This window comes from Solea senegalensis, linkage group LG21 (assembly GCF_019176455.1).
Source record: "Solea senegalensis isolate Sse05_10M linkage group LG21, IFAPA_SoseM_1, whole genome shotgun sequence".
Lineage (NCBI taxonomy): Eukaryota > Metazoa > Chordata > Actinopteri > Pleuronectiformes > Soleidae > Solea > Solea senegalensis.
Window position 1 is genome coordinate 17,296,929 of NC_058040.1, and position 26,352 is coordinate 17,323,280.

General features: G+C 40.4%; 1 protein-coding gene across 1 annotated transcript in view; it reads right to left on the reverse strand.

The window, feature by feature from the left end:
• The window catches only part of LOC122758661 (collagen alpha-1(XI) chain-like), a 37,976-nt gene extending 11,837 nt beyond the window's left edge, over positions 1 to 26,139 (reverse strand). The window contains exons 1-6 of the mRNA XM_044012931.1: positions 25,964 to 26,139; positions 24,767 to 24,925; positions 23,316 to 23,508; positions 19,134 to 19,289; positions 18,097 to 18,174; positions 669 to 1,268 (exon numbers count right to left, since the gene is read on the reverse strand). Coding sequence (XP_043868866.1) covers positions 669 to 1,268; positions 18,097 to 18,174; positions 19,134 to 19,289; positions 23,316 to 23,508; positions 24,767 to 24,925; positions 25,964 to 26,139 — 1,362 coding nt within the window. The remainder of the gene's footprint in view (positions 1 to 668; positions 1,269 to 18,096; positions 18,175 to 19,133; positions 19,290 to 23,315; positions 23,509 to 24,766; positions 24,926 to 25,963) is intronic.
• Positions 26,140 to 26,352: the final 213 nt, after the last annotated feature.

Sequence of the window (26,352 nt, forward strand, 5' to 3'; positions counted from 1 at the left end):
AGTCTGATGTTAAGAGATTATCTGGCTGGATTATCCTGTAGCGTGATGGATTAACAGACATCATTTAGAGATGGGGCGACACCATGTTTTGCGTCCGATACGATATGGAAATCAGTCCGACGCAGTCACTTTACAGCATTCATGAAGCTGTTAACGACACATTTGTGCCGAGTCATTTCAAAGACATGATTCTCCAGCTGTGTCACAGAACAGCCCAAACATGACTCAGCTACAATGCTTTTGCTGATTCTTATCCACATGTTTACAGTCTGTGCACATAGGATTTTATGGCTGTAGAATTGTTAAAAAATGTTCGATCAGTGAGGTCTTCTGCTCCTTTTTTCCAAAATAACTTTCACTTTCGTCTGTCAGTTATTCAACCGTTTACTGAGAAGCTGACGTCACAAACGTGTGACGCGCTCAGGTTCAGTATAGAAGTACATGGGCGCAAAGCTCTATTTCTCTGCTTTCTGGTATCCATCCATCTTCTACTGCTTCATCCTCCAGGGCGTGCTGTGCCATAGTTTTGGAATTTTCCAGATATCGAGGAGGTCTAGGAGTTACGGTAATGAGAAGCACGGATGACAAACGGTAACAGAAGGGTATATTAAGACATCCCAGCCTCACATAGAGCATCTTTAAAACAAAGGCACCATAAAACCACTCACCTCTGGACCTGGAGGACCGGTTCTGCCCGGCGGTCCTTTCTGCAGCCGGTACATTTTGCCATCTGAGCTCCGGACCAGGTCTCCCTCTACAGACACAACGGTCACAACAGCGGGACGCTCGCTGTCTTCATGTTTGACGCCACGTCCAAAGTACGAAGAGTTGTTCTTGCCGATATGATCTGTAGGTGAGACAGTCCTGGTCTCATAGTCTCCTGGTCTGGAGTCTGTGGATGATCGGGGATATGAAGGGGTCCTGGGAAGAACAGGAAACCCTGCTGAAGTCTTCTTAGCTGTGTCCAGGTCAATTATGTCATCTATGGGTTTCCCGGGGAACAGCGACGGAGTCCTTCCACTGGAGTCTGTCTTCTTCTCTGTGGTAATGTTCTCCTCCAAAAGTTTGGAGGACATCTCCGGTTTCCCCTTCTGGTTTCCTCCATTCCTGGACAACTTCCTCCGGTCGCCATTTTGGAAGATGGGATCCAGCAAGTCTGTTTCCTCATCCACCACAAACACGTCGGTGCGAACTACTGAACCTTTCCGGTCGGGTCCTGAAAGCATCGTTCCATCCCCCCGAGAACTCCCTCGCCGTAGAAACACATTCTGTTAAAGAAAAAAAAACAGGATTTGGATCAGGTTCAGAAACACAGAGGATGTTCCTACAGCGGTTTTGTGGTTTGGATCTCGCTGTGATGTCACTTACTGGATGGAACTGGAATCTTACTGTGTGGTTCTCTGTTTTGTGGTGGACTTGTGAAGGAAGAGTCTGACAACACTGACGATTTAAGGCCAAATTATCCCACTTTGTAATTTCACAACCACAACTGACAAAGGCAGTGAATGAATAGCATAGAAAATCTGAAAGTACAGACTTCGTACCTGAAGAGGAGCGAGCCAAAGAGAACCAATCAAAGAAATCAGAGTCAGCTAAGGTACTGAACCAACTTATGTCAGTACTACCGAGTTCCTGTTTACGTTAAATCACTCAATGTTCGTAACCAAAGGCAATAATTTGAAAAGTTTGGACTTATTTTCAAAAATCATACCAAATTTTGCCATTACAATGTTCCAATAACATATACTTTGGGGACCAAACTCAAACTTCAGAACACAAGTTAACACCCAACCACACAATCTTTTTTTTTTCTTTAAACACCTTCTACTTAAAATACTTCAACCTCCAAAAGCAGGACCCAGAAATGATCTGCCTCTGCTTGATCACCCACATTTAAACTGTTTATTTGTGGCTTTGCCCAAAGTTTGAAGGCATTTTCTTTAGGTATTGTTCAGAAAACATGTTTACAAAGGCAAAATAAGGTTTTGAGGGTCAAAAACAGCCTTCACCACAAACCTCAGAACACAAAAACCTACTCTGTTCATCTTTGACTGTGAGTAAACATGTGCCACAGTTGAAGGAATTCCCAAAAGGTGTTTCCTTCAACAAGCAAATTCTAACCAGTATGTCCAAATTAACACGGAACATTGCACCAAACTTGAAAGAATTCTCTGGATATTCATTATATATAACGTTCACAGTGCAAAAACAATACAATTTTGCCACCAAAACTGCTCAGTTCGAGCTAATCATTTGTACTAAATTTGAAGGAATTCTCTTGATAAGAGATTCCCAAAAGGTGTTTCCTCAGACAGTCAGAGTGACCTTCAACAAGCAAATTAGTATCGACATGGACCAACAGGACAAGTGAACATTAGCACTGGACTTGAAAGACTTCTCTGGACGTTCATCAATCACTGCGCGACTCAAGCAGGTCGTTTTATACCATATCTGAAGAAATTCCTTCAAGGCGTTGTTGAAATATCTTGTTGACAGTGATGGGATGGACCCACAGATTGATAGAGCATCAGATAAAAAAAATAAAAATAAAAAAATTGGTGGTCACCAGACATGGAGACACATAAATGTCAACATATTTCATCTGCCATCGTGTCGAGTCAAGCAAAGTGACCACTTCCCCCCCGGCTGTCATGTGAATCTTCACGCCACATCTGATTTAGCCTCATTTCTTTCCAAAACATTTGAACGCGATGTCTCTAATTAGCATTTCTGTGGCTTTCACTGAGCAACCCTGATGCAACTGAACCAGGGAGAATGTCTGTGAAGTCCATGCTTGTCCACTGTCTTTGGGGAAGTGGACAGTAAAGAGAACAAAGCGTCATTAAGTGGAACGTTTAAAAACAAACAGCAGTGGTATACTTGTGTAACCCAAGATTTTGGCTTCAATGAGATTCTTGTTTCACAACTTTTGAAAAAGAGAAACTTCTCCAACCAGATCCTGTCTTAATGCTTGATAATAGGTGAGGGTTTACTGTAAAATGTCTGACGGGGATTCTAGGCTGAATATTTTGAGGTGTAGATTATCAATTCAAATTATCATATGTATATATATGTATATATATGTATATATATATATATATATATATATATATATATATATATATATATATATATATATATGTATATATATATATATATATATATATATATATTTGAATGAGAGAGTTTCTATTTTATACAATTTAAAGCATGTCTTATAAATAATATGTGTATATAATAATATAATAATAATATGTCTATAGCCCAACATAGGAGATATATGTGGATACAAAACTGCACAGAGGTTGTTTCTATGGACTCGCAAAAGGTTTGTGACAGTGACAAAACACTGTAAATACACTCTAAAACAATATAAAATCTACTATTTATGGTCTGTATTACATAATCTTAAAATACACTTATTACCTTTCATTGCAGATCATACCTGGTTTAATTCTTTGGTTTTGAATGTTAAATTATTAAGGATATTTAAGTGTGTCAGAAATAATGACATTGACTAGAAATATGGTCCAATTCTGCTTTAACACAAATAATTTGGCTATAAAACTGAAAACATGTATTCAATATGATAAATATGATGATTCATGATATCTTGTCTCATTTTCATGATTTACAGTATATAAAGTAATGATATTTGCCCAGATCTAATCGGGACCTTGTGAATTGGAGTTGAATTGATTCAGGAAATTCAGTAGAAAAGCTCAATTCACAGCAAGTGTCCACATCTACAACACTTAAACGGTTCTTTTGAAGTTGTAAACTTTCTTCAAAAAGCAGGACCTCAGGAAACAGTGGCGCAGAGACAGAGGCCTTTTCCAGGGGCAAAAACCACCACCGCAGCAGGGCTGTAAATTCAGTTTGATGAGCTCAACGGACTGAAACGGGAGAGCAGTGAAGGGGAAACATGAAGAGCACGAGGAGGAACCATCTGGGTAAAAAGTTGTATTATTTACCTGTTACTACGACACAGAATAAACATTACTTTTTAATAAAATACAAATGTGCACAGTCGGTGTGCTTGTTTGCAGTGTTTCCCACTTTTCCTATATCTAATATAATAATATAAATCAATGACAAGAGCTAATTTGTGTGTAATGGAGCCACTAAGTTAGAGCCATATCTGCAAAAACCTCATATCATTTTGTATTGTTACTTTTTGGTCCACATTTAAGGCAGCAAAATCTGAATTATTACATGGTGTTCTGGACATAATTATGTCAAACATGTTCCTACAATGATCAGTAAACTAACGATTACTTTCCTCGATTAATCGAGCACGTGATTTGTCCATAAAATGTAAATAAATGCCGATCAGTTTTTTCCCCAAACATGATGATGTTCTCAAATGCCGTCCACGAAAAATGATTCAGTTTTTAATGATTTCTTTGTTTTATGGAGCAAAGGAACCAGAAAATACTCACATTTAAGAAGCTTCACTTTTTATCCACAATTTGAATATTCATTCAGTCACAAGATCAGACTTAGATCAAACTCAAAAACACGTTTGAGTTCAAAACATACAGCCTAGAAGACCATCACACCATCTGACCTAATTACGGCGTGGGCCAGCAGAGGGTGCAGTGTGTGCAGCTTGGCTCTACACTGAGTTCGAATCCGTCAGAAACGTACAGCAGTATCGAGCTGTAGCCTCGGTCACGTGACTCGTTTTGTATGGCAGGCAGACATGCAACAAAAATCAAACGGTTTTTACGAGTTTGTTACAGGATTATCATTTTTCCAGACCTGCAGTATCCTTACATCTTCAACTTCCTGATTAACTTCCCTTCCTCTTTACTCCAGAGAGTCACAAGAGCGATCTACAGAGGTGAACAGCATCACTTCCTGCCAGAGGGGGGCGCTTGCTTGGTTGTATGACATCAGCTCCCGTAGCTGTATTAAAGGTTTGTCAAAGTCCCTAAAGTGAAGAGCCAAAAAGACAAATCCTGTGTGTATTGGGACAAGAAGAGTGTGTTTTTTATTCATGAGTATTGAAGGTATTAAAGTATTAAAGGCACTTTTCCACAACAACGTTCTCGCACGACTCGTTTCCTTGCTTTTCCATCGATGATGGCACCTGGTTATGTGGAAACTAGAGTTTCTTAGCCGACACGTGACGACATGTGACGCCGACAGACCTCCGGCCACTGATTGGTCAGAGATTGTCGTCACTGAAGAGTCATGAACGCGATCTCCAACATTTAACCCCGGTCATGCAGGAAGTACTGAATGATTCTGTGAACAAGTCTTTTTTAAATCAACTGATTCTCATGATTCAGTTACACCCAAATTTGATTTTTAGACACTTCACAAAAGCTTAATAAAATCGACTATCTCACAGTTTTTCTAAAGCTTTTCTGACTGTAAACTAAACTTAGTAAAATTCCCTCCCTCCTTCCTTCACACCAAAGTCCATGGAGAAAATCAACATTTTTAAGCTCACATTAACACAGGAGCTGCTGCTCGACCGCTTCCTCCTTTAGTAAGTTTGTGTCGCTAAGGTGAACGCAAACAAACAACTAAAATGAATAAAATGACAACATGACACGTGTGTACGTACTAATGGAGGCAAACAGTGACTCAACAACGCCTGCATGTACTGCACGGCTGTAAAATCACTGATTTTCTCTATGGACTTTGGTGAGGGTTTGGAGAGAAGCTTTTACAAAGCCACACAGACTTTAGATTCTGTGAACAAATCTTTTTAAAACTGATTCTAATGATTCACTGACACAGATAGAAACTGCTTTACAAGTTGACTCCGTCCATGTTGAGGAGGAACTATGAAGTCATGGAAAACGATAACAAAACCGCGTAGAGTGGAGTTTTCCACAGCTGATTAGACTTAGATTGATTAAAAAATAAAGCCTCTGAGAGCTGCAGGTGGGGACGTGTATCAAATATAAGGAGTGACATGATGTCATTGACATTGTTATGTATTAGCAGAGGGCGCGGGGTGTCATGTTTCCTGTTTGGTTACAGTCATTTCACAAAAATGTTCGTGTTACCAGAAAGATTTGGCATGGCTAAACCCTCAGAAATAACCAGTTAAACCTGGTGTTTATTCATTCATTCATTCATCAAATCTTGGAAATATTAGAAAAGTCAGAGCGCAGTGAAATACAGTATTTATGACGTGACAGCTGGGTATAATGAGGGTCAGTGAAGGAATGAGACGGACAAGGTGCCCCTGTTGGAAAACAAAGGCCCTTTTCTCTGGAGCACCACAGCGCTGCAGCCCGCTCTGCTTGATAAGCCGACACTGGATCTCCTCTGGTGGACAGTGTAGCCGCACTTTATCTGCTCTACAGTCTGTGAGATATCACCGTGAACACAAGCTCACGCCGCACCACGAGTCTGTCAGTCACCAGCAGAAGGAAAGCCTGATGAAATTCATCATTTTATGTTTCAAACAAATGTGGAAGGTCAAAAAAATGCCTTGTATTTTATTCAAATGGCTGTGTTGAATGAATCTAGCTCAAATTTGTCATCTCAGTTCCTTGGATTAACCTAAACTGGCTAAGCTAAGCACAAACTTACTACTTTGTTCTTAGCAGCAAAAAATGTCACCTTCACAAAAAACATCTTCTAAAACTACTTCAGCCTGAAAAACACATTCTTTTTTCAAATTCACAAACTTTAATGACCCCTGTCTACTTCAGGTGTCTTTCAAAAACTTTCAAGGGCCTTGAAAAAAAAATTCACAAACATTCAATGACCCATGTCTATTTTGGGCAGTTTCAAGGGATTTTGAAAAAAAGGAAAATTCGTAAAATTTCAATGACCCATGTTGTTCAAGGGCTTTTTTCAAATTCACAAACCTTCAATGACCCATGTCTATTTCGGGTGGTTTTCAAAAACTTTAAGGCTCTTGAAAAAAAATTAAAATTGTCTATTTAGAGCAAAAACATTTTAGTGCCTTGAATTTTATTTATCCAAATTCACAAACTCTCAATGACCTATGTCTACATAGGGCGGTTTTCAAAAACTTTCAAGGGCCTTGAAAACTTTTTTTAAATGTAAATACACAAACTTTCAAGGACCCGTCAGAACCCTGAAACACAGCTAATGTCGTGTTTGCGTTCATCACACAAGAACGAGAACTCTCTGGACATTAAAGTCTGGATTAAAGTGGTTCATCTTGAGGCAATGACTGAGTGCATGAGTATAATAATAATCTCTGAGTCCTTCATACATTATCAGGGTTTAAATTACAACAGGCCCTGCAGCAAACTACAGAACAGGTGCTGCGCTGCATAAATCCCTGCAGTTATCCTGTCAAACAAATCTAACCATGTCAGTAAAAGTCCCTTTATATCATGAGCCAAGTCAATGTTTACACTCACTGTCTTTTCTTAAGTCTCGTTGGCAGCAGGCTGAAGCAAGCAAAGCCTCTGTCAACGTGCACGTGTGTGTCTGTGTGTGTGTGTGTGTGTGCATGCATGTGGCCCGCCCCTATCTATAGGTGAAGGTATGACAGTGTTTTAACTCAGTGTCAGTATGTCTGTCTGCAGGCGGATGAACATAACGTTTCCTTAATGTTCCCGTCACATGGTAACTACACCTTTTTCTTCTTAAATGAAAAGCTTTGACAGCAGTTTTTTCTTCAGCCCTAAGGCGGCTGAATCATAACATGTAATGTTACATATAAACTTTGTCTTAACCCTTCTGTGACTGTCCGCATGCGTACTTCTCGTTACCGTAACTCCTAGAACGTTTGTGATACCTGGAAAATTTAAAGAACTATCGTAAAACTGTCATTAGAGTAGAACCTCAGGACGACTGTCCAATCACAGACGAGCTTCACCAGCACGTCACAAACGCTTGTGACGCCAGCATCTCAGTAGCCTGGTTCCTAAACGCTTGAATAACCGCTAGATATGGAACATGAAAGTTACCTTGAAGAAGAACTCACTAAACATGTTTTGGACAATTCTACAGCCATAAAATCTAAATAAATCCAACAAAACGACCTGATTAATATCATGACGGTCATGCAAACGACTTTACGTAAAACATCAGTGCACAGATGGGATATTCACGTTGGCTGAGTCAATAATTATGATTCACTTCATATCACATATTTAAAAATAGTATCAGGAGTAGCGAGAATTGAGCAGAAGTCACAAAATCGACCGTTCTTATTTATTTTTTATTCATAAAAATGAGCCAAAGCGAACTTTGAAATGTGACATATTTCACAAATGCTCAAGTGTGTTTATACAGTTGGTGCAAATCAGATTGTCTACAGTTTGTGCTGGAAAAAAAGGATATAAGACGCTCTATATTACACATTCTTATAACCTCTGTGTATACGTTTTAAAAGTAGCATGAATGCTCTGTGTTGTGAGGGCTATAAAAAGACAAAACAGTACCTGACACATTCATTATTTCTTGTAAGGAGATGAAAATGACGATAATCTCAATGACTGGATAACAAACTGGTGTCAACTTAAAGATATGATATCAATGTCACATGATAAATAAATAACACTGTTTTTTTCTCCACTGGTCCGACTTGTAAGGACTTGAAAAGATTCTAATCATCGCTGTGTCACATCTCTGTCTTTTATTCTCCTCGGTTACAGCAGAGGCAGCTGCATGGGATTTAAACGGCTACGATGGTGTTTGGATAACTGAGATTAGGCAGCACACACTTTGGATTATAAAGTATGCAGCAAAAGATAAAAAAAAAAACATAATCAGCTGTGAGGATCATGAATGAACACACACACACACACACACTGTATTTGTGTGTAAATGATGGCACATGTTGACAGCGCACACCTGGAGCTGGTTAATGTTTATTAGTAACTACTGTGTCCAATCAGCAAAAGTCTTGATGATAAATTTGTGGAGGTCCCTCGGCCTAAAGGCTGAAGCGCTATCATTATCACACACACACACACACTGAACACTTTCTCTGACAAAGAGCTGATGATCAAATGGTCCGTAAATCTCGACACAGACACACAGGTATGCAGACACTGTCAGACCGGCTGGGTCTTGCCTGGAAAAGACACAATGGCAGCGTTTGCAATAGTTTCAGGAATAATGAAAAGAGCAACGCTGCACATTTCTGTCTCTCATCATAATAATAATTTGATTATATTCAAAGGACCGTGACAGAAAACTGCGACTACAAACAGCCACAGAGGGGGAAACAAACCAAAGACAGAAGGACAGTCATGGACTAAAATAACTACAATTTATGCTAGTTCTCTCTCTCACTGGTGAAGAACTAGAAGGGACTAGAACAGGTGAAACACCACGACTTGTGTAGTGTCGGCGTAGTGATACGTGCCTAACTGCTGTGATCTACTGTTGTTAAGAGGTTTTTAATCAATCACACGCGTTCACATGTTTGGGATTTTAAAACCTGTTGGTCATGTGTCCCAAACTCTCTCCCGGAACGACTTTTCTCGTTAAATGATTGAACGACGTGCATCCACTCCACTCGTGTGGTTTTTCTGTGTCATTACAACAAACTTTCCCTTTAGTGGCTTTAAGATGCTAAGCACAGTTCACTAGCAATGATTTATTCACAAATATTCCCTGTTGATGAGCTAACGTTTCTGCTGCAGCTAATATTCAGATACTAATCAATGCGAAAAATTTGGAAATTCGTATTCTTCTTGAGCAACAACACAGGTCTTCAGCTCCTCCAGTTGATATAGCTCCTCCCACGGCTAACACCTGAAGACGTGAGTGCAGCTGGCATACCAGCAGGTTTCCACTTCGCGAGCAGATTTCTTCAACTTCACAAGATTTCCACTTGGTGAGCAGATTTCAACTTTACGTGATTTCAAGTTAAAGTAATTTCAACTTTGCGAGCCGATTTAAACTTTAAGTGATTTCAAGTTAAAGTAATTTCAAATTTACTTGATTTCAACTTTGCGAGCAGATTTCAACTTTACGTGATTTCAAGTTAAAGTACTTCAACTTGCGAAATGATTTAAACTTTAAGTGATTTCCTAAGTTAAAGTAATTTCAAATTTACTTGATTTCAACTTTATGAAAGCAGATTTCAACTTTTACGTGATTTGAAGTTAAAGTAATTTCAACTTTATGGTTTAAACTTTTGGGTGATTTCAAGTTAAAGTACTTCAACTTTACTTGATTTCAACTTTTATGAAAAGATTTCAACTTGGTGTGATTTCAAGTTAAAGTACTCTCTAACTTTACTTGATTTCAACTTTATGAAAGCAGATTTCAACTTTACGTGATTTAAGTTAAAGTACTTCAACTTTTATGGCCGATGAACTTTTAAGTGATTTCAAGTTAAAAAGTACTCTCTAACTTACTTGGATTTCAACTTTATGCAGCAGATTTCAACTTTACGTAATTTCAAGCTTTCAAAGTACTTAACTTTATGTAGCCGATGAACTTCTTTAAGTGATTTCAAGTTAAAGTAATTTCAACTCTTTACTTGATTTCTGGTGAGCGATTTAACCTGCCTAATTTCAAGCTAAAAGTAATTTCAACTTTTATAGCAGATTTCAACTTTTTACGTGATTTTAAGTTAAAGTAATTTCAACTTTATGGAAGCAGATTTCAACTTTTTACTTGATTTCAAGTTAAAAGTAATTTCAACTTTGCGGAAAAGCAGATTTCAACTTCACGCGGATTTCAAGTTAAAGTAATTTCAACTTTGCGAGCAGATTTCAACCTTACGTGATTTCGTTAAAGTACTCTTTAACTTTGCGAGCAGATTTCAACTTTACGTGATTTCAAGTTAAAGTAATTTCAACTTTTCTTAATTTCAACTTGTCGAGCAGATTTCAACTTTACGTGATTTCAAGTTAAAGTAATTTCAACTCTGCGAGCCGATTTAAACTTTAAGTGATTTCAAGTTAAAGTAATTTCAACTTTACTTGATTTCAACTTTGCGAGCAGATTTCAACTTTACGTAATTTCAAGCTAAAGTAATTTCAACTTTAAGTAGCAGATTTCAACTTTACTTGATTTCAAGTTAAAGTAATTTCAACTTTAAAGCAGATTTCAACTTTACTTGATTTCAAGTTAAAGTAATTTCAACTTTGCGAGCAGATTTCAACTTCACGTGATTTCAAGTTAAAGTAATTTCAACTTTGCGAGCAGATTTCAACTTTACGTGATTTCAAGTTAAAGTAATTTCAACTTTTCTTAATTTCAGCTTCGCGAGCAGATTTCAACTTAAAAATAACTTGGATGGTGGAGGTTGAGACAGAAAAGAACAAGCATCCCCTTCTCTCTTAGTGTTAAGTTGTCCTCACAAATGTATACAATAAATGACTGGTTTGAATGGAATCTAAAGGACAGCGACTGTTTCACAAAAGATGAACAAACAGGACTCAGTCTTGACTCAGAGAAATGAAAACAGTAAACATGTCCCAGCAGCCTGTACCTGAACAGTCGGTCGCCTTTGACCTTGTGCATGCACTCGCTGTGAATCCAGCAGCAGCAGCAGCAGCAGACGTCCCAGGAGCAAGTACAGTCCAACATGGTGGAGCATGACTGCAGCAGGAGACGCTGGAGAGTCTGTCCACACTTCCACTCTGCTGTGAACTGTGCTCACAGGCAGACAGAGCTCCACACAGGAGGCTGGTCCTGCAGCTCCCATGCAGCAGACACACCCCCACACACACACACCGAGTGTGACACACCCTTCCACTTCCACTTGTACCATGTCTTGGATAGAGTACTTAAAGTGATACTTGAGTAAAAGTATGTGACCAAAGAAGTCTTTTTTTTTTTTTTTTAGCAGATTTCAACTTTGCGATTTCAACTTTGCGATTTTAACTTCGTGATTTCAACTTCATGAGCATGTTTCAACTTCACGATTTCAACTTTGCGATTTCAACTTCATGATTTCAACTTTGTGATTCAAACTTCGCAAGCTTATTTCAACTTTGGATTTGAGAGGATGACAGATGACAGAAGAGGGGAAGCCACAGTGCCCAAACAACCACGAGTGTGGAAGCATTTAAGGGGCCAATAAAGTCATTTTCGACCATTTATGGACGTATGAAGTGGTTAAAGACTTTTTTATTTACATTTTTACAATCTATGCATAGTGACCAATATCAGACCGATACCGATACTGACCGACACTGATTCCCATCACTACAAAAAATTCCAAAAACGAATAACTTTTGTGTGCAGCTCACTGCAGACAAACAGTGAGCTACAAGGCAGAAATTGTGCTTTTTGAGGTAAGAGTGATGTTGAAACTTGAACAGACAAAATATAAATCAGCTTAAACCCTGTGCAAATACATATTTCAATCTCATATGTTACACTTTAAATACTTTAAATTCATCAAAAAGAGGCTCAATAAAACATTAGATATTGACCGGAGGGGAATATTAAGAGAACTGTTTGACGATATCAGATATGCCGATATATCGGGAGTGATTGCGCTGATACCAATACTGATATATTATATATATATATGATGTTCTCAAATGTTTCCCTGTGTCTCAAATGTTTTCACTGCAGAGGTCGTGTACTCGTGAAGATGTAAATATACATTTTCTTCATTGTGCAAAATTAATAAAACATAAAAAATGAACACTTACTGTACACAAAGAGTGTATCGCAGACAACACGGTTGCACACGCATTGCTGTGATTACGCGATGGTTTGTGCTATCGGAAAAATTCCAACAGTTTCTGAACGTTGAGAAGTTGCGTGTCAAAGCCAACGCTTGGTTATTACGGTGATTTCACTCACGCTGTTGCCATTGTCATCAAAGAGGAGAGAGCGTTGTACAAACATGCCTGTACATAAGTTTCCATATTTCGGACACTGAGACAAAAACTCCCATGTTATTGTTTGTTTCATACTGTTCAAATTTCAAATTTAACACACAAAATCTGGTATTCGTGTACACGTACAGATGTACATGCAGTAAACAGTAAATAACTGCCAGATATTGTAAGTTATTCTAGGAAATGGGCAAAAGCCCTTTTTATGGTTAAAATAATCAAAAAAGACGGACATTTTGAGGCTGAGGTGTGGCTGTAGAGGGCGCTAGAGTAGAAGTCAAGGGGGAAGCAGACGATTCACCAACTGTTTTAGTCGTGCAGTTTTCTGATACCTGATACAGATATAGTGCTGATCATTTCACGCATTCTTACCTGAACTGTGAGTCTGGATCCACAAACATCACTGTAGGATCTTTAAAGAACCTGTCTGATGTTTTCTTACATGAAAGACAACAATCAATCAGCTCCATGCACTGAGGTGAACTCTTCAAGCAGGATGAACGTGGACCAGGGTTTTTTTTCAGCTGTTCACTTTGACATTTAACGTCAGACCGGACTGATCCACTTCATCGGAGCATTTAAAGCCTAATTCAAAGTGATCCAGCAGTTTTTGAGCCTCAAGCACGGTCATGTTAGGACTCTGAGAAAAGAGCTGTGAGGAAACATCAGCTGCTCCTTCAGGAGAGCCGTCATGGTGGAGACAGACTTGGCAGCTCCTCCGTTACGCTGTCAAGAGTTTTTCTCCAACATCGCTGACGTCTTCTCCGCGGCTGAGCCTCGCTGCGGCGTCTCTGGCAGACGTTCACAGACGTCTGTCTGTCAGCCCGGCCTCGTCCACCTGAGCCTTATTTGTGTTGAGCAACCTCAGTTTTTTTTTTCGTTCAGAACGAGAGCAGCAGTGTAAACCTGAGCCGCCCTGAGATCAGCGAGAGGTTGTGATGTTTGTCAAGTGGAGTTGACACAGTTTAAAGGAACAACATCAAATTTACATCCATGACAGAATGATACCCAGAGCTGGAGCTGTCACAATCTTTTTTTAACCCCCAAACTTTGGTATTTGTCCAGATTTAAACCTGAATTAACTCCAGCTTTGTCCAGTAGAGGGAGCTACAAGTGCAGCCAGTGTTTGGGAACCACTGGGATGGATGATAAAGTAACGAATAAATCTATTCGCGATAAATGACACTGTCATTGTGTCAGAGGGTGGGAAGAACATGTGACTGTCTTTAGGGAGTAAAAGCAACCGCTCGTACTCTAACCTCTGACCTTTGACTTCAGCCGTTGCCTCTGGCTAGAATAAGAGACATAGAGAAAAAACATGAGCCTACAGATCGTTGTTTCAGACGTTTTCTTGAGTATTTGAATGTAATGTGAATGTGAGAAAACTGCAAAAGCTACTCCACAACTTTTCCGTCCTGCTTCCAAATAACATTTATGGAAAATGTCCAAATAAAAGACAGACAAGATAGTCGGGATAAATCTGGACATTCTGTCTGTCATATGTCAACGTCAAATTCACGTTTTCAGACTCAAATATACAGAAGCTTTTTGCTTTTAGACATCTTGTAAAGTTCGTACTTCAAAGCTAACTCCCCGTCAGGTCGCAAAAATTCCCGATATTTTACCTGACGGAAACCGCAACTAGCACATCTGGTCACGTAAAACGTGGCTACAAAAACACGTGAGAAGAAGAAATGACATGTCTTTATTTCTCCGATAAACTGATGTTGTATTCTTGTTCCTGGTGTCGTTGCCGTCACGCCGTCGTGGTCTCTGATTGGCTGAGGATAAACAGGAGTCATTGCAGACTTTACTAAAATGACCTGCCGGCTGAAAATGAGATTTGAATCTGCTATGTGTTGAAAACGCAGGCCACATTTTTTTTAAATGTGGCCAAAAGTAGGGATGCAACAATTCGATATTCAATATCGAAACGCACAAATGTGTCACTGGGCACTGGAAAACCCACAACTTTCCAGAAAAAAAATAACTCGTCGTACGTCACCAACTTCTACCAAGGATAAGCTGTGAGGTGATCAGATTTTAAGTCTGAAAATCCTGACATGAAAAGTCTTGATGTGCATGTACGCAGATGATTAGCATTCGTTTACGATAAAGATCCAAAGTGCTGCGATGCTTTCACGTGTCAATTCAAAAAGGTTATTTATTTTACAAGCAACATTCCATTCCTTCCAATATTTGGCAACAGTTTGCTTTAAAAACCGAGACGAAAATAAACGTGTGAAAAAAGTCATTCAACAGACGACTGTTGCCAGACTTTACATAAAAGGTTGCATTGATGGATTCTATGTTTTAGTCTCAGCGTGCCAGTAAAAAAACAATAGTTTGACAGGGTTTTTGTGTCTTTGATTCTTTACATTTGGCCAGAATCACTACAAAAACACCAAAAAAATGTTTATTTCTTGAGTTTGATACGATGTGAATGTTGAGAGATCGCCGCTCTCCGTCTGTCCTGATACCAACTCATCACACAAACACGGACAGACAGACTCATCACTTCATACACAACACAGGACTCACATTCATCTTCTCCAGCCATGAAGCTCACTGCACAATGACGACAGGACTTTTATTAGGTTTATTATCTTAAATCGACTTTAGACTCTTTCCTATTTTTTGGGGGTGTATTTGCAGCAAAGGAGAAGCAGAATATTTGTAGTGAAAAGACATCTCTGTCTGAAGTGTCCCCTGACTTGCTGGAAGCAGCTATTTTAGCGAGATGTCCGCCATATTTTTACCAACATCTCTTCCACTTCTTATCCAAACGACGTCAAAGTGGGCAAAGCACACACTGGTGCTTTTACTGAGTCACCTGCCAAGTCTGAAGCCTGTCAAGCTAACTGTTGGACTGGATTCATTTTTGATTTTATGGCTGTAGAAGTGCTGTGTAGTTCTTCTGCCCCTTTTTCCCCAGGATAACTTTCACTTTCCATATCTGGCCGTTATTTGACCGTTTAGGAATTACTGCATTGAGAAGCTGATGTCAAAAATGTGTGAGTGCCGGTGAACCTTGTCTGCAATTGGACGGTTAGGTCTGCGGGAAGTCCTGAGGTTCCACAGTAATGACAAGTATATGGAGCGCAATTAAAGCTCTATTTCTCTGTTTCTGGTGTCTATCCATCCATCCATTTATCCATCTTCTACCGCTTTATCCTCCACATGAGGGTCACGCGGGGGTGCGGCGGCAATCTCACCTAACATACGACAGGCTAGCTTGAATCTTCTAGATATCACAATCCTTCAGTTACGTAACAGACAGACAGATGCTTCCTTGGATTTACAGCATATGCATATGTGGCGGCCTCAATTCTTTCATATCTTCCTTACTTGCCATTTTCCAACACTTTATGATCCAAACAACAAACGTGCCAATAAAAAGATTGGAAACAAATGAACGAAGAGTAAAAGTTTATCATGTAGGAAACAGAGGTTGATTATGATTTTAGACGGTCTGTTTCTCATTAAATCCACTTCACAGACCACTTCATTAACAGCGTCTACTCCTGCTTCTCGCTAAGGTCTGCTGCCGTCGCCTTTGAAGCAGAACGTTTCCAACTGTGGGGCCACAGCGTTGTTGGTTTCCTGACTTTGATACATGTCCTGTTCTGGGGCCACGGCCCTGACAGGTGCTGCTCTCTGTAGAGACTTCATCCACTGCTCCTCTGAGATGTTAAACACTCGCGGAGGTCAGGGACCTCGAGTAAACATGGAAGTTCACAGAGCCGGAGCGGTGAAGCTGAGAGGACGTTGATGGATTTGAACCCTCCTAATGGAAATGCCCTGTATGTCAAAAAACCCTCTGCTGCTTTTTGCTGACTTACATCAGTGTTTAAGCAACAAAATGTAGGATTTTGACCTTAAAAAGATCATTTTGATGGTATGTTACCATTGAGGTTGGGTCGCTTTAGAAGTCCTGCCTTTTGTCAACAAGTGCAGGTGCTACCATGACATATTTTACCATGGTTATAACAGATAATACTGTGTTAATTATTTAACTAGTTCAATTTTATTTTATCTCGTCTTTATAGGTGTTTCTCAGTCGCTGTTCAGCTCAGACCAGAACTGGGTGGGTTTGCAGGTCGGGACAAATACTGACATACCATTTTATAATGACACCTTCTCAATCAGTGTCAAATAACTTCAATTGCCACTTGATCTGAAAGATTTTCTGAGGAAAAAAAGGTTGTTAAAATACCAGTTTTGGGATCACGGCGATTCTTTTGTAAAAGACGACCTGAGGCAATCTCTCCATCTCCGCTCGTACTGACGCATGTGTTATTCAAAGCTGTTAGACTGTGATTGGTCAGCATGAAAACACGACATCTGTAAATTGTTTGTATCACATGTTCAATCAACACATCAGTAGGTAATTAGCAGCAGTTACCCCCATTCTTCTTAAATCTGCATTACCTCCTGGGTTCAATTATTTTTTCCTTGTTTTTCCTAAAGTCTTTCACTCATCACCTCGGCATCAGTTTAATTTAATGCACTCTTAAGTCATTAAGGACAAAAATGACCACTTCCAAAAAACTGTAAGAAAAACTTTACAGATTAATATTGTTTTAAGCTTTTTTTTCTACATAAATCTCTGAAACTACTTCAGCTCTGCTCAAAACCATCAAACGGTTGATCATTTTGAGAATTTTGACCCTTTAAATGCAGGTTATTTATGAAAAAAAGTGTTATTTTCCAAATAAAAAAAATAATAAAAAAAATGACTTAACGATATATCCAATACTGACCTAAAACAATAAGAAAGAAAGAAAGAAAGAAAAGATCTTATAAGGAGAATTCTACTTCACACCTCAATCTACCTGCATCTCTGAAGGAGAAAAGACGGATAAAGACGTCTTTCATGTCAGAGACAGACAGAGCCAGAGGAGTTGGATCTAAACAATATATACAAAGGACCTTAACCATGATAACTAACAGCCTAACCTTAACCCCTGAAGTCTTAATTAAAACCTGTGAAAAAGCGTCTTTAAAGTTCTGAAGACCAGAGAAAATGTCCTGACAGAATGTGGTGAGGTGGACATCATCACCTCAGGTCTGCTCTCTGTCTCCTCACGTCCATCTCCACACTTTTTTCAGTCTGGCAGCAGACACATCTGGAACTCTGTCCAACTCTGGACATCCTCAAAAACGGTTTCTCTTTGTGTGTTATGAAGCGTACATGAAAGTGATTATTGTCGTTATTATTATGATGAACATGATGTGGGTCACAGCTGTAAAAACCAGGCAATGCCTTTTCCTACGTTTGTTTACTTGTCGACTTAAACCAAGAGCTTTTCACAAATAATCTACTCACAGTTCTGAGGCTCATGAGTGACTCGTCATCAGGTTTGGACAGAAGGTCCTCCAGGTCGTTAGAGGACAGGAGAACATTCTGAGAAGAAACGATTAAAACAGAAAGAAGAGTTAGACGTCTGGTGCTGGAGGCAGATTTTCGTAAGATTTGAAATACAATTACACTGACCAATCAGCTCGACTGGAACGTCGTCAGAGCAGAATACCAGGTGCTATCATACTGAAGCGTATTCACCTAAGATTATTTTTAAAAAGGGGACTGTTTTTACGAGGTCTTTTCCTGGTTTGTTCTTGCAAGATTTATTTTCGGGTCCGTTTCTTACGCCAAAAAAATAAATAAAAACAGATCCTTTTTAAAAATGATTTTAGGTGAACACAATATGCTTCTGTTCTATCATTAATGGAAAAGCAAAAAAACCCAACAACAATCCGATACGATTGAGAAAGACTCCCCCTTGTGGCACTTTAAAACACACCACCAGGACTGTATGCTGGCAAGCTGGATGTCACTGTCAAGTTACACATGTAAAATATTAAGAATTGAAAAACTGATAAAAATAATGTTAAATAGTTAAAATGTGGCAAAGGGGTTTAGAAACCCATTTTCCTGTGTGGAGATGTTGGTGTGGAGACTCCACGCATGACGTAACCTCACTCACAGTGAACGAGCGTTGCCTCAGTGGAAGCCTCCGCCTCACACGAGTGAGCGTACATGGATTTACTGTACAAACATCACACTGACAATCATCTCGACGTCGCCAAACACTAAAACAAACACCGGCGAGCGACACCCACTCGTTGGAGTCATCAGACTGGAACTGGAAAAACCACAGCGTTTTTACAAAAGACAAAAAGAAAAGAAATCCTCTGATGATCTTCAATCAGGCTTCACAGTGTCTATCAAAGTATTAGCCGCAGTCGTCTGAGCGTCTGCACAGTGGCCTTCAAAGGACTCCTGGATTCACCTCAGACACAAATCAGAGGAGAGAGTTCACTCTGCTTTCTTTTTCTCTTCCACACTCATCCTTCCATCCTCACCTCCTCTGGGATGATGCTGCCGCCGCCGCTGCTGCTGGTGCTGCTGCTGGTGCGTGGGGAGCGGGGAGCCTCGGTGCAGCGGGGCGGGTGGTGGCTGCAGTGCAGCCGGGCGGCGCCGGGGTCGTCCATCATGAAGGTCAACTGTTTGAGACGACCCTGCGGAGACAGACGTCAAAGAGACGGCGTGAGCAGGAAAACATGTGCAGTAGAGACACAGAGGACAATGACGTGAATTACGGCCAAAACTAACGACTATTTTGAAAGATGACTATAGTCAGTGAATAATTAAAAGAATAAGATTATAAATCACAGATCTGTTCAGATCCACAGCATGAAAATAAATGTTTTGGGGTTTTTGGGATGTCCTTCACCAACGCAAGTCTACAATAACTTAAGAATGTGTTTCCAACAGGAAAGTGATGCTTTTTTTGCTCACTCTCCTGCACCAAACTCCATAGAGAAAATCATTGATTAAACGTCACAGCACACAGGAGTTGTTGATCTACTCCTGCCTCCGTCACTAAGTTCAAAAGTGTTTTTTTGTGACTTCTGTGTTTGAAATCCTTTGTTCGGATTTACCTCAGTGACACAAAGTGACCACACGAGGCAGCAGTGGACCAGCAGCTCCTGTTTCCCTGTGACTCAAAATACGCTGATGTGGTGACAGTGAGTGATGCAGAAACTTCCCAGAAAAGGCTGTCGTATGGTAAGAAAAGTGATGAACGTATTCTTAAGATACAGCCGTATCTCAGACTGGTACCTGAGAAAAACCCTCATAATACTGTATCTTACAAATAAATCCGGAACTAATTACCTGCATGATCCAGAGCTTTAAAATCAGTGCGATCGTGTGTATATAATACATAAATATTATCTACATAAATTATACGTTAACACATTTGAGTGTTTACCAAACACTGACCAGTGTGTTTGTTGTTTACTGCCAGGAGACGGCAGGAAGTGGGGGAGAAAAAAAAAAGAAGCGTGGACAGACGAGGACGGAACTGTAATTACATCCCTGACTGAGATCAAATAAAGACAAACATCTTCTTACCTCATAGCATCTTTAACACCTCATAAGGAACAAAAACATGACGTCATGAGCGTGAAAACATGAAGTAAAAGCAGATTTTTCAGTGTGGTTGTTGCATTTAAGCTATTAAATTACATAACGCAGAAAAAAGCGTCTGTCACCACCTTTGATTATGGATGTGCTGCATCCTCAGAGCTCGTCACCGGGGGGAAAAGCAGTGGCTGGAGAATCCATGTTTTCATGTTATCTGCTGCAGAGAACTAATCCAGATGCTGCCGCTCAAATTCTTCTTCTTCTCCTCACCACCCACAGTCACTCACACACACACACTGCCCACTCGGATTCAGCAGGACGGCCCTGCTGTCAGCGGGCCAGAATACCCACAATGCAAGGCAGGTCAAAATCTGCCTAAAACGGTAGAACGATATGAATTACCGACTTTTTCTCAAGAGAATGCTGTTTGTAAAACTCACACCAAAGCCCTTAGAGAAAAGCAGCATTTTGACCTCTCGTGGACACAGGAGCTGCTGGTCCACTGCTGCCTCGTGTGGTCACTTTGTGTCACTGAGGTAAATCTGAATAGAGGATTTCCAAAGCCAAATTTTACAAAATAAGACATTTGAACTTTCTGATGGAGGCAGCAGAGGATCAACAACTCCTGTGTGCTGTGATGTTAAAATCACTGTTCAGTTCACTGTTGAAAAAGGCTGTTTAACTGTGAAATGAAGACAGAGACTATATTAAATAAGCCCTCCCAGTTGCATGTCCATGTCCCGCCCCCTTTTCATGTAGCAGTAATAATTTAATCGATTATAGTAATTTTTAACAACAAGTTTTCAGATTTTTCAGCTTCTTCAATGTGAATATTTTCTGTTTTCTTTGCTCCGTTTAATAAAGAAATCATTCAAACTGAATCATTTGGGTGTGTGGACAAAACAAGACATTCAATTAACCTGTTTTCCATTAAAAGGAACCATAACTGTAATAATAACACATTTTATTTATGCTGCACTTTTAACACTCTAAAAGTGCTTATTATAACCTTTACTAAAATTCACCAAATTTTCAAAAGAAAACTGTCAAAGAAACTGCAAATACTGAGAACGTCATTATTTTCGAGGTTTGGCAAACACTGATCAACAATTTCTGACGTTTTAAGTAGGGTTGTCTCGATACAACTTTTTCACTTCCGATACGATACCGATATTGCAGCCTTGAGTATTGGCCAATACCGATATCAGCACGAATCATACATACTTTAATGACTTATTTTGTAGTGTGGAATGTTAGAATAGGCGTGATCAAGTGATATTACTGAAACAGAGAACAATAGTCAGCAACAGTAGGTATGAGAAAAACTATTTTAACCTTCAACATAAGAATATTGGATTTTTTTCATGTTCATTTCATACAGTCTATGGTTCATTTCATCAGGAGGAAAGTACCAAGTACTAATGGGGGTGTTTTCAGAGCACCCGTGTTTCACAGGTAACAGCGTGTCTTCAGTCTTGTTTTCACTATTTTGGATTAGCCCAACCCACACAGGATGAGTGACTCGTCACTGTTGTTTTAGCAGCTCGCCTCAGGATGAGCTAACGTGGTGCATACGGTGTGTGGCTTCGTAGCCTCTGATTTCAGAGGTTAAAGAAAAATGTTTCACGTCTGAAATAACAGTAGCACACACACGCTGTTGTTGTGATCATGTGATCGACATGCATCCAACGCGCAGAGCCCACGTGATCACAACGACGCTGCTGGATAGAAGTGCTGGAGCGGAATGGACTGTTGTATCGTAGCGCTTATATCGGAGATTTTAGAGCAGGGGTGTCAAACATACGGCCCGGGGGCCAGAACCAGCCCGCCAGAGGGTCCAATCCGGCCCACAGGATGAATTTGTTAAAATTTCACACTAATCTAAACGTAATGTCAAATGCTCCAGATACCTGTGACTAAATGTTTGTGCCTTTATAGATCCAGTGTGCTGTGTAAATAGTAAATTTAGACACGATATTGTTGAAATTGCACTGTTTTGTAAAATTATCCCTCATTAAATGTAAAACAAAGGAGAAAAAACAAAGGAGTTCTTGTTGTTCATAGGTTATTATTCTATTATTTTGCTATTTTTACTGGTCCGGCCCCCTTGAGATCAAATTGTGCTGTATGTGGCCCCTGAACAAAAATGAGTTTGACACCCCTGCTTTAGAGGCACTACGATATACTCCAATACTCATTTTTTAGCTGATATTGGAACGATATCTGATATCAATATCAGATCGGGACATCCCTAATTTTATGGAACAAACTACTAATCAATTAACTTAGATAATAGTTTGAAAGACTAAACGATCATGAAAATCTAAAAGCCAATCACGTTGCTGGATCTGATGCTCTGCAGCGACATTAAATGTTTAATAATACTTAAAGAAACAGACTCTGGCATTTGTAGCATTAACGCCGCAAATTAAAAGGTTGCAAAGTGTAAATTTTCCTCCCACGGTCCAAACGAGGACAATAAATTAAAGAGATGACTTCATGTTGTCACGTTCAATGAAGGGGGCGGAGCCTGCGTCCAAACACTCATCAGCGTTTCCTCTGTAATTTAACCTAAGCGTGGCGTGCGGGAGGTAAATGAACAAGTGCTCAGAGCGGCTTAAAGGGATTTTCTACTCATACTTTAGAAAAACAAACACAGGGTTTCTAAGCATTAGAGGCTTCAACGTGTGTGTGTGTGTGTGTGATGACAGGGCCAGAGGCATGATGGGAAAAAAGTCTCTGTGTGTGTTCTTTCCACCAACAACAACATCCCAGTCGTAACATATGATGTGGAACATCATTCCCAAAGTAGATTTGGGAATTAAGTAAATGTTGGAACTATAAATAGATTTTGGAACTGTAAGTATATTTTTAAGTAGTTTTTGCAGATATAAGTGGATTTTTGGACTGTAAGTATATTTTGAAATTATAAGTAGAATGTGAAACTTGGACATGCTGAAAGTAAATTATTCAAAAATCCATTTATTTATTTAAGCGAGATACGATTTTTGACCCGAGGTAAGAAAAATAAAAGTTAATGAATTCAGTTTCCAGGCGTGGAAAGACAGAAATGATGTGAACAGAGATGAACGTGCAGATAAAACTGAGGGACTCACTTCAAACGTGGTCTCCGAGTCCTCGGTGACGCCGCCGACCATGAGCAGCCCGTCTGTGCTCACGCCCAGGCCGTGGTAAAACCAGTCCACGCTCTCCAGCAGGGAACAGTCCACATACACGGCCAGCTGCTTGGCAGACACACTGACGGCCACATGGTGCCACTTTCCATCAGACAGACTGCTGACTGGGAACCTGAGACAGACACACACACACACACACACACACACAGATGTGATCACGTCTTTCGTCTTGACAGGAAACGTCTGAATGACTTAATCTGGAGGAGACATTTGAAAACATGCTCGGGCCATTGTTTGCTGCTTCTTCCTGCTGAAAGACAGACTTTTTACTGAGTGGAAACACGCTCGCTCACGTCTACTGCATCTGAAGAACAGGTTTCATTTCCACCGCAAAACCTTTAACCAATTTTCCTGCACCAAAGCCTATAGAGAAAATCATAGATTAAACATCACAGAGACACACTGCTGCCTCCATCAGTAAGTTCCAATGTGTTGTTCTGTGACTTCGGCATTTGAAATTATTCAAGTGACCACACGAGGCAGCAGTACATCAGCAGATCCTGTGTCTTTATGGACTTATCAAATCTACAACAGCTCAATTCTATGACATCGAGGGAAAACATGTTTGCCACTTCATCTTGCCATGGGAAAGACTGAAGTTCTGCCAAAGTCCATAGAGAAAATCACCGCTGGTCTGCTGCTGCCTCGTGTGGTCACTTTATGTCACTGAGGTAAATCTGAATGAAAGACATTTGATCAACACCGCCTGTGCTGTGATGTTAGAATCACTGATTTTCTCTATGGGGTTTGGTGCAGGAGGTACAATGACTAATGTATTCTTGAGATGGCTTTTATCAGGTCAACATTTTTACTTTAAGTGATTAAAATCTTTTTTGCATGCACTCACTGCCGGCAGTTTGTTGCCTCATTCACACACTCGCCTCTAAGTAACACACAGGCTATGTATGTGTTGTATGTATCAACTCCCAGAAATCCCCATCTATACCTTTTAAAACAAAACCAACGATGTGCCAACGGCACATGACAGGTAATTATCAGTGTGTATTTATCTCCTGGCCCTGCTCCGTGTGCTGTCTCACAGTGATGTATTGCTCGGAGCTCTGTGGTTTCTGTAAAAAGGAAAGAACCTGCCAAAAGACACTTAATAAATCATTTCACCAAAGAGACAGCCAAGCACACACACACACACACAGGACTGCAAACAAATACACTTCCACAGAACCTTCCTTCACTGCAGCCAAGAAGCAGGAATGGGCATGAGTCATCCTCAATTACCTGTGATGGATGTTGTAATCAGGTTCTGACATCTGGACTTTTTTTGGGGGGGTTTGATGGGTAATGCATAAACATCGATATATTCACACCAGTTTAACTCTCATTTTTGTTTTAAAAGGAGGATCGGGGCTCACTCGTAGTGCCGCCGCTGTGTTCCCGCGACGACGACGGCGCTGGCGCTGATCCGCAGCTGAAGCACAACGTGGCCGCGGCGGCTGAGCGCGGTGAAGACGCTGCGCTCTTCTCTCTGAGGGCTCTGCAGCTGCACCAGTAAACTGAACTCAGCTGGAAACCTGAATGCAAACAAACAAACAAACAAACACACACACAGGTTTAACTGGTTTGTGTGAGTGCTACGAAAGCACGAAACTAACATTTATGAGAAGACACAAACTTGAACCGTAGATCAGATAGAAAGCATATGCGCTCGCTGCACTGGCCACAAAACTGAGAGAATTACCCAAGATTTTTGTTGCACTGACCGCTGGGCTCAGAGTAAAATGTCATAACTTGGATAGTTTATGTCTTTTTATAGTGTGGCTTATGAGGTAACATGGAGCCTAGCCACTTTACAAAAGGCCCGTCTCATAAAGTCTAAGCCAACTTTAATCTACAGTATCATTAGAAGACATTTACTGCTTTATTTTCACTGTTAAATTGACTTTTCTGACAGTCAGTTCAATTTGAAGAACTGTCACTCTCCCACACCAATCCCCATAGAGAAAATCCGTGATTTTAACCTCACAGGAGTTATTGATCCACTACGTTGAAATGTGTTATTTTGTGACTTTAGCGTTTGAAAACCTTTGTTAAGATTTACTCCAGTGGCACAAACAGGCAGCTCCTGTGTCAGTGTGAGCTAAAATCACAGATTTTCTCTATGGGCTCTGGTGGGGGAGAGGGAGCAGCTGTCAAACTTTAGTTTTCTGTGGGAAAAGTCTGTCTTAGATTGAGATAAAGCAGCGTCTATGACTTCACACGCCAGAGACGTCGGCGGTTACTGTGTCAACCGCTTCAAAAAAGACCTGAACTATCACGTTAAATCTTGATCACACCACCGAAGAGTGGCTTGGAGGCTTTTGTTTCTCCACAGGTTATTATGGGCTGTTTACATTCAGTCAGTGTCACATCACAGCAGCTGAATTCATCAACACCACGTCCCGTTTTCAGCAAAGTAGAGTTACACAAGATAACCACAGCTAAACCACTGTAACACTGGAGGACACTTAAAAACAGACACTTTCTCTATGAGGTTCTGCAGCTGAAAGACAGTGGAAGTGGTGTCATTCTAAAGCCACGGAGGAACCAGGAATGAAGAGAATTAGAATGACCTGTCAGTGAAGAGCTGGTGAAGAGGAAGAGCCAGCGTGGAGTACTGTCCCACCTGCAGGACTGGACACTGGCCGTCCTCCGCCGTCATGGAGACGTTGCTGCTGATGGACACCTGAAGAGACAGCTCCTGCAGGACGTTCACCTCGTCTGTGGGGAGACAAGAAAAGTCAGTCATCATCTAACCGCTTTATCCTTCACCAGAGGGTCGCGGGGGGTGCTGTGCCAATCTCAGCTACATCGGGCGATAGGCGGGGTACACCCTGGACAGTTCGCCAGTCCATCGCAGGGCCACACACACACAGATAGAGACAAACAACCATTCACTCTCACACTCACTCCTATGGTCAATTTAGAGTGTCCAATTTACCTAATCCCCACATTGCATGTT